General features: G+C 38.1%; 1 protein-coding gene across 2 annotated transcripts in view; it reads left to right on the plus strand.

The window, feature by feature from the left end:
• Positions 1–698: 698 nt before the first annotated feature.
• rab32a (RAB32a, member RAS oncogene family) overlaps positions 699–14,813 on the plus strand; it is a 28,691-nt gene continuing 14,576 nt past the window's right edge. The window contains exons 1-2 of one of the 2 annotated variants that reach the window (XM_017493106.3): positions 699–849; positions 944–1,185. In XM_017493106.3, the coding sequence (XP_017348595.1) occupies positions 972–1,185 (214 nt within the window). In that variant the 5' untranslated portion in view covers positions 699–849; positions 944–971. The remainder of the gene's footprint in view (positions 850–943; positions 1,186–14,813) is intronic. The other variant, XM_053687669.1, reaches the window with a different exon arrangement.

A 14,813-nucleotide genomic window follows, 5' to 3' on the forward strand; every position in this document is an offset into this window, starting at 1 on the left:
TCTCTCTCTTTTTTTTCAAATAATCTGTATAATTCACTTTTTAAGCTTTATGGGTAGTTGCTTCTAGTGGTAACTCGTAGCATTTACAAGTGCGTAGGATTATGGATTTGCAACTTATTTAATATTATTAGAATGCAACTCTAAAAAATATATATATATATATATATTATTTAGCTGATATGGCGTATTGTAATAAGTACTATTGCTCATTTGAATATTAAGACTTTTTGTGTAAGTTGTTGGAAATTTTGTTTCATGTAAAAGAACTGACTATCACTATCTCTGTTAACATGGTCAGTGCTAGAAATGAGGATTTTCTTTCTTTCTTTCTTTTTCCTTATTTATTATTATTATTATTTTTTGGCCAGGACAAATCATGCTGTACAATAAATCTTTTATACTGAACTTCCTGTCTTGTTAAATATCTGCAACATTCCCATTGCACATATTTCCTACTGATGACCAAAGTGCAACTCGAAGAACACGTGACATACTGAACTGCAATTCAATTTCCCTCGCACAGATTAAAAAAGAAAAAAGAAAAAAAAAAGTAGTGTCTGAAATCCTAAACGGATTGTTGTAAGATTTAAAGTGCACTTCATAGGGTGTAGAGGTTTCTCTTTCATGCCCTACCTAGTTCACTTGGGCAGTGAGGACGTGTGTATTTTGGATTGAGCCACAAGGATTTCATTGTGCCAGATATTTTCCGGGTCCTGTGACTTATCAGGTGGTTTGTGGTGAAGGAGGAGAGGAAAGGAGAGAAGAGAAGAGAAGATTTGGGAGGGAAAGGAGTTTTTTTTTTGTGTTGTTGTTTATTTTTTTTGGGGGGGTAATGGTTTGATTAGGTCGGTAAGTGAGTGTCTAAGTTAGTAACTCCCTTCTACATACTAAACTTGGTGGGCTGGGAAAACGTGGTTTGTTTGTTGACTTGTTCTCCTTTCAGCTCTGTAACAGTAAGTAAGAGTACCAGAATGGCAGGAGGCTCCGTGTCGGAGTGTAAGGAGTACTTGTTTAAAGTTTTAGTGATTGGAGAGTTAGGTGTTGGGAAAACCAGCATCATTAAACGCTACGTCCATCAGCTTTTCTCTCAGCACTACAGAGCAACAATTGGTGTTGACTTCGCCCTCAAAGTCCTCAACTGGGACAGCAAAACATTAGTCCGTCTGCAGCTATGGGATATCGCAGGTAAGGCGTGATTTTTGTTTTGTTTTGTTTTGTTTTGTTTTGTTTTGTTTTGTTTTTGTTGTTGTTTTTGTTTTTATTTACACTTGCGCGTGAGCTGTTCGCGCGCCGGTTGGCTTTCTCCCCACACCTGTGTAGGTAGGTGTGTTGATGTGTTTTACTAGCTCTAAGTTAAAGCCTAAACGTTAGCACCGTCATTCCAAACTCTTGCTAGCTTCAGTGTCCATCTCGTTTGACTTCTTTGACACATTTTGACGTTTTGAGAAGCCTAAAATAAACCAACAAAGGGCTGTCTTGAGGTACATATTAGAGGACATAATTGCCAGCGCGAGATATCAGTCACGTGACTCCGCCCAAACGAGAAACTTCATTTTTATATACTTCCCTACTTGATAGTATGTCAGAATAGTACACTGTTGTGGTGTGGTAGTCATAGTAACAGCTGTGGATATACTCATATATATATATATATATATATATATATATATAAAACAAAGTACATTCATCTGTCTCTTTCTCTCTCACACACACACTCTTGTGATTTGACAGTTAGAAAACAGAAGGGCACAAAAGAGGAAGTGAGATCACTTTTTATAGGGGGGGAAAAACCAACACTTGATAGAACAGGTTACTGTGTGTGCAAGAAATGTAAACTATATGCTAAAGTAGCTAAGGCAAAGCAAAAATCACTTCGGTCGCAGGGAACATGGAACCTATCCCAGGGAACTTGGGGCACAAGGCATGGGACACCCTGGACACAGTACCAACCCATGGCAGAGCACAATCGCGCGCACACATTATGGACAATTTAGAGATGGCAATCAGCATACAAGGCATGTCTTTGGACTGGGGGAGGAAACCCCTGAAACACGGGGAGAACACATAAGGTCCGCGCGCATAGGACGGAGGCGGGATTCGAACTCCCGACCCCGGAGGTGTGAGGCAACAGTTAACAGCTAACCACTAAGCCACTAAACGTGTTTCTTCATTTACACATATGCATCATGAGATGTAATATATATATATATATATATTTATTTTTTATATAATATATATATATATATATATATATATATTTATTTTATATAATATATATATATATATATATATTTTATATATATAATATATATATATATATATATATATATATATATATATATATATATATAAAATATTTTTAGAATTTATTAAAAAATATATATTTAAAAAAAACTCATTTGTGTCACATGGTCATATGATGCCAATATGAACTGGTTCTTATTTATAGAAAGCTGAAAGTTGATGATATTATGCATAGAGGAATGTAAAGGAATGTTTTGTATCTGTTGCTGCTTTTGTAATGGCTCTTTTAATCGGCCTGGGGGATCTCACTTTCTTAAAGATTTCTTTTTATTTTATCTTGATCAGGGTTTTACCACACAGACCCACCCAATTATGTGTCTGAGTGCCTCTTCTAAAGCGTCCCGTTTTTTCGATTCGCGGTTGGGGAAGTGTTTAATACCTGGGAGACGGTCACTGTTTCGTGTGCTTTGAGACTAAATACGACAAGTAGCAGCAGTCAAACATCTTCCCCCGTTATTACTCAGGATAATGTGTATTATAAATCCTAGGAATTATAGCCATACCTAATGAAGCCGACAGTGTATACTGCAGATGCCACCGACAAGGTTCTGATATCTGCACTGATACTAGGTGAGAATTTATGGGCATATGTTTGGTTTTAATTTAATGGCAAGCCAAGGGAATTGGGTTTTTGCATTCATTTGATTTTCATTCCAGAGTTTTGGGGGATTTCCAGTCATGTTGTTCATAATCTACAGAGTTATGATTTGATAAACATTTGATTTAAAGCCTTTTGATATTAAAGGAAGTTCACCCAACACAGATTTTCATTGTTTAATGTGTGCATGAAAGCCGATTGAGAAAATAAATAAGAACATGTGACATAGTGAGACTATTCAGACCCCCCCCCCTTGCGGCTGGTTGCTTATACGCAGTATACTGACAAAATGTATGACTCAGTCGTGAAGGGGAATTTTCAGTGATATGCTGTGAGGAGGGAAGTCAGTGTTTTCATGCCCGCTTTCTGAAAGTGGCCACTTTCGTTATTACAATGCACCCTCTGGGTTGTGGCTCCTGCTAGTCACTTCACTTCCAGACTGCTTTTAGAAAGAATATATCAGTTATTTGTGACGGGGTCATTAGATCGGAAATGTCTTTTCAGGTTCGGTTTAATTTCATGATCTCATATTGGTTTACCGTGGAAAACTGTTAAATGCATCTATCACAGTTGAATCTGCCTTTTTATGTCCATTATGCACTGGCAGCTTTTTGGAATGCCAGCCAGCAAGTGTTGGCAATAGACATCTTCATTTTTATATATATATATATAAATATAATATAATATAATATAATATAATATAATATAATATAATATAATATAATATAATATAATATAATATAATATAATATAATATAATATAATATAATATAATATAATATATAAAGAAGGCTAACTTTTTATCTTCAGATTAAAATTAGTTCACCGATTTCTTCCAGTCTGTTGTTTTGGACTATGGTTGTATTCACATCATGTGTGAGAATTTGGGAGGATGAACAAATGATTCGGACTTAAACGTGAAAATTTTTAAATGTAAAAATTGTGCTTTTTGAGTTTTTATTATGCCTCTGCCATTAGGTGGTGGAGGGATTACGTTTTCAGGTCGTTCTTCAGTCTGTTTGTCCGATTCTTGTTAGGGAGATATCTCAAGAATGAGTCGTTTGTAGGATTTATCATTAATTATCCTTCTAACCAAGCATATGAAGTGATTTTAGATTTTGAATTTGATCGAAACAGGGTCAAGGTCACTGCAATGTCACAGGACTGAAATAGTTTTTCTTTAGTAGTTTCCTTTCTGTTTAAAGTATAGCTTAAGGCTATTTCAGGCATACAAATTGTAACAAGAAAGATTAGACTCGCTGGCAGTCTAGGCATTCCCATCTCCACTGTTGGCGTTGAGTCCTACTTGTTTTTATAGTAGCCAGTATTAACTTATAGCTGTGTTCATGTTAAACCATAGCACACCTTCTAAATTTAAGAGAAATGATCAGTTATCAGTTGTGATTCATTGTCAACTGAAATTTATCTTTATTTCTTTGGATGCCTGTTGCCTTAGTTTTAGGTTTATGGAAATCGGGGAGCTCATAAAGCTCCTATAATTCCAACTTGGAATTACCACTTGGACGGCAATGGATAAAGTGCTGCTCCTGAAGACATTCTGACCAGTCCTGCCCAGTCCCGCCCAGTCCCGCAGACATTTTCGACCAGTCCTGCCCAGTCCCGCAGACGCACTTGACCAATCCCACCTGTTCCTACAGACACACTTGACCATTCCCCTCTGCTCCCCACCGACGCTCTTGACCAATTCTGCCTGCTCCCGCCAACACTCTTGACCAATACCACCCGCTCCTGCAGCCTATTCCTGCAGTCACTCTTGATTAATCCTGCTACCACACCGACCTTGACCAGGAAAAACATGATAATGAAAATAAATGATTGAGCGTGGTAACTGTGTCACACAGTGATGTCAATCAGTTTGAGTTTCCCCTGTCTAACTTTTTCACGTGTCTAAAAACCTCTCTCAACCTTTGTGTTGTGCGGGAACCCAATCCCGATGCGCTCTAGAAATGGGCACGGTTTTTCCCAGTCATGAACTCATAAATATTAATACCATAAGCATAAGTATTTGCCTATTTGTCAGAGGGAGAGGCCCCCATGACTCCCTGTCATGTGATAATGGGGTTCAAGCTTATGGGTGGGAAGGTATTGGCTAGGACAAAATATGGGTGCCAATCCATTTTCCAGGCAACAGGCAATGTCCGTATGTATTAACAGTATTCGTTGTCAACCTGACCTCCTTCAGGATTCAAGAATAGCCCCGCATTCAGGCTTTTCAAAAGACACTTTGCTTAATCCTGTGGACTGCAAATGTTGCTTGATTTAATGGTTGTGGAGTTGGTAACCACTGCTGATGTCCTGTGAAACCCCCAGGGACCACGTTTTCTAATGTTGCAGTGTCACAGATGCTTGTCTGTGAGTATTGTATTGCCTTTCCCCTCATTATCACATCAATATGTCTGGAGCTAAAGGCAGGCGTTCTCACCCATGGCTTTTTGCACCACAGTTGATAAGCTGTCATTCTTTGATGAAAAGATGTGATAGTAGCATATCTTACTCCAAATATTTCTCTCGGAGCACATCATATCATGAGATCTCAGTGTTCATACCTAAATACAGCTTTGGTTAGTCCTTTCCTTCCTGTTCAGTGAGGTATTGCTTTTGGAAAAGGTGATGCAGAAGGAGACCTCGGGGTGTTGAGCTTGCAACCGTTCCACATCATGAACTTCAATGGAGGTGCTTTTGTCAACTTTGATGAATTCTGCCAAAGCCACTGGGCTGAATGATGGGAAATGTGTACAGGAAAACCTCTCTAGGACTGAGAGGTTTTTTTTCTCTCTTTATAGGAAACACAAAGACTGTGTTCCCTTTAACTTCCTTGCCTGACCTGAACCTGGATCTCTCTCTATCAAGATATTTCTTTTGATCTTGCTTTTTTTTGTTCAGAGGAAAGCGATCAAGAGATTGAGGGGAAAGTTGGGGATCAACATAAACCTGTGGATGGATGAGTTTGTTTGCTTTTGGCTTTGGTTAGTTCTGTTTATAAATGGAGTGATTTTGGGATGAGGTAATGATGTATGTGTATTGTTGTGAATTGTTTGGTGATGTGCGTCTAGTTCAGGTTTTAGAGCTGCTGGTACTGAAATGAACGATACAGAGCCCTGACCTTACATATTACCCACAATTCCATCAAAAGACTGAAACTCTGTCTCTGTATAACTAAATGCTAACACTAATTATTGTATGTATGTGAAGTTTATTGGAATTATGGCATTTTCTAAGATGCTTTTGTATAATTTCAGCTGGCTGGTCTCCGTCTAAATCAGGATTAACATAAACAGAACAGATTAGTGTAGAACAGTGCAGAACTATACGCCCTCTATTAACCCTGTTAATCAAGCAAGTAATTGGCACTTTGGTGGAAGAACTTGAAAGTGTTTTTTTTTTTTTTTTTTTTTTTTAACACTCTCTCTCTCTCTCTCTCTCTCTGTCTCGATGTAATGATTATAATGACCCTGACTAGAAAGACTGTAATCGAGACTTTCAGTGAAGATGTGCGAGTTGGAGTGTGAGTGAAACCAGGGCTTTGTCCTCCCACTGTAGCCCAGAATAGCTATATTCCTCTTGGGCTGCCTGAGAAAGATGAGCAGATTACAACCCTGGCGCTCCAGAGAAATCCAGATCCTTGTTCTTTCAATTTAAGAGAGACGATAATGCCTTGAGCTCTCTCTCTTAATCTCAAAACTGAGGACAGGAAATGGAATGAAAGTCCAGGTTTCACTAACCAGTCTTGAACAGTCTAGAGCTAAATAGATTGTGGATGCTGATTATGAAGGTGTTTGAGACTTTTTTTTTATTATTTATACATATAAACGTGACCTTGGTCCTGCTGAATATTTACCTACTATCTGATGACTTGGTGTGGCTGTACATTTTGATGATTTAACTGTCTGGCCTGGGAACCATTCATTTTGATTCATTTAACCTTTATGCCCAAATAAACCTTTACCTTTGAGGCAGATTTGAGTAAAGATCTGTGGTTGTTTTGTCTTATCACTTTATTACATTTGAAATGAAATAATGGCCATAATTTAGACCGCCAAATCAGTCTTTATTTATTTATTTATTTATTTATTTATTTATTTATTTATTGGGGTGGGGGTTGGGCATAACTTCTGCAATATTTGTTTATGTCCAGTAATTCATTTAAATGCCAGAATGCAGAATGACTCTGTGAATTATATCGTATATTTCTGTCTTTAGTTAATCAGTACAAATGGCTTGTCGGTTCATGTTCGGTAAGGAATTTCTCTGAAATCTGTTCAGTGTTTTTAGAGCTAGTTGGGTTAAAGGGATGTGTCGTGTGCAGACAGGTTGCCTCGTCGCTGTCTCCGTGTCGCTTTCATTAATGGTGTTGTGGGTGAGACGAGGGACATCGGGGCTGGTCAGTGTCTGAAGTGCAATGCTGGTTTGTTGCATACTGGGGGGATACTTGCAGCTAGCTTGTCTGGCTTGGCCTGTTTCTATGACAACACACCCACGAGATCATAACCACGATTAGGACTGTGCAAAGAAAAACTTGTAGTTGCCATGGCTATGGGCAAAGACTTTCCCTTGTTCTTTGGCTTTCGTTCTTGTTATTTCTTTTGTTTCCCCCCCCCCTTACAATGTTCTCCATTGTGGTCATGACTATTTTATTGCCAAGAAATGCAGGAAGTCATCATCTGATGTTGGCACTGCTTGTGTGTTTATTTATTTTATTTTTAATTTTATTGTTATGTTGTTGCAGTGGGGTTTGTGTTGGTTTGGCCTGAAGATACAATAATGTAGTTGCTTAAAGTCAGTTTAATAGAGGAAAAATTGAAGCATTTACCACAGTTTTTTTTTTCTTCTTCTTCTTTCTTTTTCTTTACTAATTTAAAATTTAACCGCTTCTATTAGCAGCCACTAGTGACTCAGACTTTTGTTTTACTTGAAGAAGGTAATGGAGCAGTGATAAAGACGATTGATCCTTGACATCCTGAGCCCAGGGCAGACATAAAAGACCTCTTTTCTCACACTGACTCACTGCAAGAGCAGCAAAGACGCCCCACGCTATTGACCAGTAGCGTTTATCGGGATTGACCCAGAAATAGGTATCCAATACACACTCCTCATTGTGATCCTCAGCAAACAGTGCTCAGTCCAAAAAATCTTTCAAAGCCCTAAAATGCTGCATGTCGAATAAAAGAATAGTTGTGGGATTATAGCTCGGAAACCGATGATTGTTTTATACGCTATTAAGATGAGTTGTTTTTAGTCACCCGCCTTCTAACTACGAGATCTCATGAACAAAAGTGGATCGCTTACAAATGTTTCCATTTCCGTTAAGACTGAGCTGTTCCAACAGTGACAGGGGGTGGAAAGCAGAGCCGAGTGATTTTTACTGAATTTTACGGGATTATTTCAGTAAGCTTGGTGTGGTGCAATCAGAAGCATTGCAAACGGTTCCTCCTTACTGCCTGTCAGGGCTGTCGCTTCTTCATTTTAACATAAGGCTAGAAGCAAAAGAGAGCGTAGTATGCAGGTATTGCGAAACTCTTGTGTCATAAGTTTCCATTGTGGCTCTGTGTGTGTGTGTGTGTGTGTGTGTGTGTGTGTGTTTCTATTCAAGCTGTAACTTGCTATTTGCACCTTGGTGCTGCCATGCTTTTGCTTTCAAACGATTTCATTCCCGGTTCTTTCCTTTCCCTCCTCTCAATATGAAATTGCTTCTATTCCTGTTGATGGATTAACTGGGGTTGAGTTCTCATTCGTGTGGCAGTTCTCTTCTTGTCGAGAAACTGTGGCACATGAGCTGAGGGTGATTCTCATGAATCCTACAACGAATCCTCTAAAGATAACCAAGTTAAATGTCCGAATCTTCTGGAAATGAAAGCGAATGTAGGCTCGATGGCCACTTTAATAGGAACATTGACAACGGCCACTGACGTAGCATGAAATCGTGCAGATGCAAATCAAGATCTTCAGTTAACGTTCAGGCATCAGACTGAAGAAAATGTGTGATCTCTGTGACTTTAACCATGGCATGGTTATTGGTGCCAGATGGTTTGTTTTGAGCATTTCAGTTCAATTGAAATTGCTGATCTCCTGGGATTTTCATACACGGGGAGGGGTACCCGATCGTATCCACAAAGGGCCTGTGTGTGTGTGTGTGTGTGCGCGTGCAGGTTTTCATTCCAATCAAGCAGATTCAACCACATGTTTAATCATTTGAGCTTGGCTTCCAGTAGACGCGGGCATGGCTTCTGCTTGGTTTGAACGAAAACCTGCATGCACACCGCAATGAAGACTGGACACCCCTGTCCTAGAGTTTGCCCAGAATCGCCTTATTGATCTGACTGGTCAGAGGAGAATATCCTGCTGAATGTACGAGTTGATAGGAAGTGTACACTCACTCAAATAAACACTCTCTACAACCGCGGCGAGCAGAAAAGCATCTCGAACCTTGAGCCGGATGGGCTGCAACAGCAGAACACCACATCAGGTTCCACCCCTGGAAGCAAAGAATAGGATTGACTTTGTTATTGTGAAATTATTTATTACTTTAATATTAAATCCGCACACATATATATATATATATATATATATATATATATATATATATATATATATATATATATATATATATATATATAAAATGCCTTTCACGACACCCAAGGTCAATTTTTTAAATATTCATCTATCTATCTAAATAGAGAGATGGATATAAAATAATATAAATAATTATATAAATAATAATAAAATAATAATAATAAAATAATAATATAAATAAAATGCATTTTATTTTAAAAAAGTAAAAAGAAAAGTGCCTTTCATGACAGCCAAGGTCAGTTTTTGATTATCTCAATTCAAATAATATTTTTTGATGTTAAAGCTAGAGGAAAAAGGCTTATACTGTTAATAAGAAACCCAGGTATAAAACAGCAGTAATATTATTTAAGTAATATTACTTAAATTATAAAAAATAGCATATTTATCAGTATAGATTTTTATAGATTATTTTTCAACATTTGGAAGCATCACACCAAAGTGCTTGCTGAAGTATTTAAACCGGTGATAAATCATTGAACCATACACATTATATTAATTCTAGAGTGTCTCTTTCTAATAACTACCATAAACATATTAGATTTCTTATTATTTCTAAACTGCTTGCTATTGCCACAGTGAAAAGTGGAATGGTAGAAGGACCAGGTTTTTGGTTTTCCTGGTGTGACTATATCGTACGTTTTTTCCTTTCTAAAAGCAGATTTGGAAAGGTCTTTGAAGGACTTTGAGAGAACACAAACGGCGGATTGTGTCTCGACCCACTGAGTAGCTCATAAGTCTCGGCTCAGTCTGAGCAGAAAATTGAGCTGGTGTTCGAGCAGGGTTTTATTTTTTCTGCATTTAATCTGGTGTAATATAACACTAATACTGTATATTAGATCAGGTTTAGCATCACACAAACCTCTCTAATATATTGTAGTCTATCTCCTAGGACTTTAATTGACAAAAAATTGACTAAAATTGCATGTAAACCTAACGCCATGGAATCGTATAGTGTAAGACTATAGACCCATAATGGTGCCGAAGGTTAATTTAGAGGTTTCTTAACATAATTTAAATGTGCTCGTTAAGGTCGGCAGGTAAACGGTGCATGAAGGATATAGAAAAGGCTCGGGGTTTAAAAGCACAATGAAAAGTGATTATAAATGATATTACTAGCTTGACTGTACACCTTTTTATTAAAGTAACAGTATTAATGAATTTGTTAATAAATAAACAAGTACATGAATTAGTTATTTTAATAAATAATGAGTAATGTTGTTTATTCACTTTCATTTTGCGTTTACATTACTGCAACACAAACATGTACGTAATTAAGTTTAATCTCTATTATGCATGCAAATTAGGGCGGCCATCAATGATTATTTTCATAATCGACTCGTTGGCCGATTATTTTTACGATCAATCGGATTGGGGGGGGGGGGGACGGGACAAATTTTCAGTACCTTTTTTTTTTCTTTTTTTTCCCCATTTAAAAAAAAAAATAAAATCCACAAACTGAGTGTTACAAATATAAACTTCAGACTAAAACGTTACACAACTGTTTGTTCAATTATATAAGACTGAAAAGGACCCAATACACACACACACACACACACACCAGAATATATATTATTAATTTAGGACTGTAGTTTAATTCAGTGCTTTTTGTGCATCCATTAAAAATAATGCATTAATACTTATATATAATATAAACTAAGTATATAAACAGTAAACTGAAGAAAGTCAGTGTCGGTGAATCTGGGTATCTGATAAAGCTAGCGGTGTCACATTACGTGCATATGACGTCATGCACCGTCAACTAGGAAGCGGCCTATACTTCCGGTTAGTAAAAAAAACCGCTCATGTTCCATTTGAGGTGATATTACCTTTCTAAACTTCATACACTAGACAGTAGAGCACACAGTGCATAGTGTAAGTGTATAGTATGTCATTTGGGTCACAACTTTAGTATTTATTATTTCGATTCGACTAATCGATTACATGTTTTCGACTAATCGATTATGAGATTCTTTGACAACAATTTTCATAATCGATTATTATCGATTGGTTGTTGCAGCTCTAATGCAAGTATTTTAAAAAATTACAAAGATTAATTTTTGGTTGTTCACAGCCTAAGAAATTCTTGAATGGTTCATCTCTGTGTGTGTGTGTGTGTGTGTGTGTGTATATATGTGTGTGTATGTGTGTGTGTGTATGTATATATATATATATAATATAATATAATATAATATAATATAATATAATATAATATAATATAATATAATATAATAAAATATATAATATAATATAATATAATGCGCAATTTTTCCCTCTGTAATCTCTAATGCAAGTAATTTGACGCCCCGTTCGGACACGGTGCATAAGAACGACTCCAAAGGCACGGAAGAACGAGCAGCTCCTCGACTCCCGTTCTGAGCCTGATCACGCAGAGCTCGCTTAAACGAGACTCCAGGCGGAAATCGTGGAAAAAGGAGATGAAAACCAGGAACTCTTTTCTTGCGTGTCAGCCGCCCTGGGCGTTCACCTGGGGTTAAAAGGAGTAAATTTAGCCTGGCAATTAAGAGCAATTAGCCGCCAAGAGACCTGCAGAGCTTTTTGGCATGTAAAGTATGCAGCTGAGAGTACGCGGATAATGAAACGGAAACCGTTGGGCACGACTCTGTGTGTGTGTGTGTGTGTGTGTGTATATGTTGGTGGGTGTATATAAGACTAAGCCTGAAATAAATTTAAAGTGCTTCAAAATATCAATCTAGCATTATTTTTCAACTCTGATACATATTGCTGCATTATGTTGTATTAGTGAGATACTCCTTGCCTGTGTGTGTGTGTGTGTGTGTGTGTGTGTGTGTGTGTGTGAGAGAGAGAGAGAGAGAGTGAGATAGAGAGGCAGGGGGGTGCAGATCAGGAATCAGAAAGCTAAGCATGCATAATGAAGAGTGTGTTTATTTCCCCTGTGTCCCATTCGTGTCCCTCAGTTCTCCTCTAATGAACTCCATTAAACAGGGGTTCTAACCCCTGCACAATGATTAAATGGGCCATTCCATATCAGGACCTTGGTTCTCAGCGATATTGGAGCCACAGCGTCAAGAAAGTCATATATAAAGGAAGGCGATGTTCTTTTATAACTTTGAGTAGATACAAACTCGTCTAGAAATTCCACCTTTTGAAAGATGCTATCGTAACTTGAAACTAAAGCGCTGGTGATTATCAGAGAGATGAAGATCTAAAAACGACATTCAAAGCCTTACTACTATGCCCCTCGGATCCACTGTATAACCAGGATATTTAATATACTGCAATGAGGATATTCTACCGTCTATTACAAATGTTCAGTACACACATTCTTCCTGTCAGTGTTTGTATTGCATATCCGTGTTCTCTTACACCGAGTTTTCAGTCAAAATGAAAAGTGAATTATTGCTTAGGAAGTATTTCAAAGAAAATCAACCCCACCCCCCCACCCCTTATTGGCCTTCATCTGTGAAATATTAAAACAGCCCCGCACACCCCTTTTTATTCCATCCATCCATCCATCCATCTTCAACCGCTTAATCCTTTTCAGGGTCGCAGGGGAACCTGGAGCCTATCCCAGGAAGCATCGGGCACAAGGCGGGGTACACCCTGGACAGGGTGCCAGTCCATCGCAGCCCCTTTTTATTTTATTTTTTTTTTTTTTAACAAAGAGCACCTCAGTTGAACTGTCATCGTCTACATTTACATGCACATGAATATTCCTATATTAATCAGAATTTGCCAATATTGAATTAATGTGAACGCTGCAATCCGATCTCCTGCCTGATTTCAGATGAAATGTTCTGATTTCCTCCCCTGGATTATGCCTGTTTTAATCAGACATCTGTTGCATGCCAACACCTTATTCAGAAAATCCACGGAAAGATGTATGCGCATGCTCGGTCCGCAAGGTATTGTGGGTGCTAACAGATGCTCATCTGTAGGCTAGGTATTTAGGAATGGCAACTCGGGCATACTTGCAGTACAACAACCGTGTATACAGGAACATTCCGATGCCTGTACTCATTATAAACATCGTATTCGGAATACGGCTGCAACCCGAATGATGGACCTTAAACGGAATTCGACGTGCATGTAAACACAGGCCTAGTCATTGAAAACAAGGAGCATTCTATGAAAGTGGACGATAAGGTGACAGAATTTCATAATTTAGGATTAGGGTGTAAAGCTATATCGAAGATGTCCCAGCAAGCACTGCTGGATCAATATTGAGGAAGTGGAAGCTGCATCACACCACCCAAGCACAATCTAGACAAGGCCGTCCCTCAAAAACAAGCCAGAGACTGCTGAGGGAAGCTTCAGCGAGGCAAACAGTCACTCTGAAGGAGTAATAGAGTACAGAGTGGCTGAGAGTAGAGTGAAGGTGCACCAGACAACCATTTCAAGAGCTCTTTTGACTTTGTACTTTATTGGTAGGGTTGCCTCAGCTCATCGATAATTAAAATAATCGACAACGAGTTTCATTATGGATTAGTTGGGTCTGACGTCACTGTGGATAACCCCAGTCAGTGAAGTCACTTCACAACGGTGAAAAACGCATTTCTATGAATAAAACGCATCTGATAAACAGCGGAGGTCACAGAGCGAGCTGCTCCTGTGGGAAAAGTTCACGATCCAGGTGTGTTATATGAAGTACTTCAAACAAACTCGTAAGTGTATTAACGTGGCTTGTCGTGTCAGACAGAGGCGTGTGCTGTTTAATGTGTTCCAGACGTGGTTTCTTCAGCGCAGAAATGATATTTTAAACTTTATATCCTTCTCTGTAAATGTTAGAAATTCATGACAGTATTTCCATTTGAAATACATAAAGGCTCATCCTGACAGCGAGCGAGTCTCCATGAAACTTCACTGAATGAGCTCGAGTCCACGCATATGCGTCAATCAAACGGCACGTAATAGACAGGAAGCACAATAACACTGACTAAAATATTCATTTTGATCAAATATGCTGTCGGATGCTATATTTAGAGGTATTTAGAATCCAAATTAATTGTTTTTTTATGAGAGCAGTAACTGTAATGGGGTTATAACATGTACTTTTAAAAAGTGTCGTACATTTACAGAATAAAATAACGTTACTGTGTTCAGATGAGTGAATGTACGTTACTGCAGAACATTCAACCTCTTACCAGTTAACACTTAGTCTGTGCTTTAATATGGTGATATTTTTTTTCTTCTGCTTTAAAGCTTGTGTACAATCAGTTTTTTTTAGTTAGTTTTTCTTTTTTTTTCTTTGTATAGTGTATAGCAGAGCTCACATAGAAGCATTTAATAGCTTTTTCATAGGCTTCAGTTTGCACAATGTGTGAAGGACAACATTGGGCAG

The sequence above is a fragment of the Ictalurus punctatus genome, chromosome 2, assembly GCF_001660625.3.
Source record: "Ictalurus punctatus breed USDA103 chromosome 2, Coco_2.0, whole genome shotgun sequence".
NCBI lineage: Eukaryota > Metazoa > Chordata > Actinopteri > Siluriformes > Ictaluridae > Ictalurus > Ictalurus punctatus.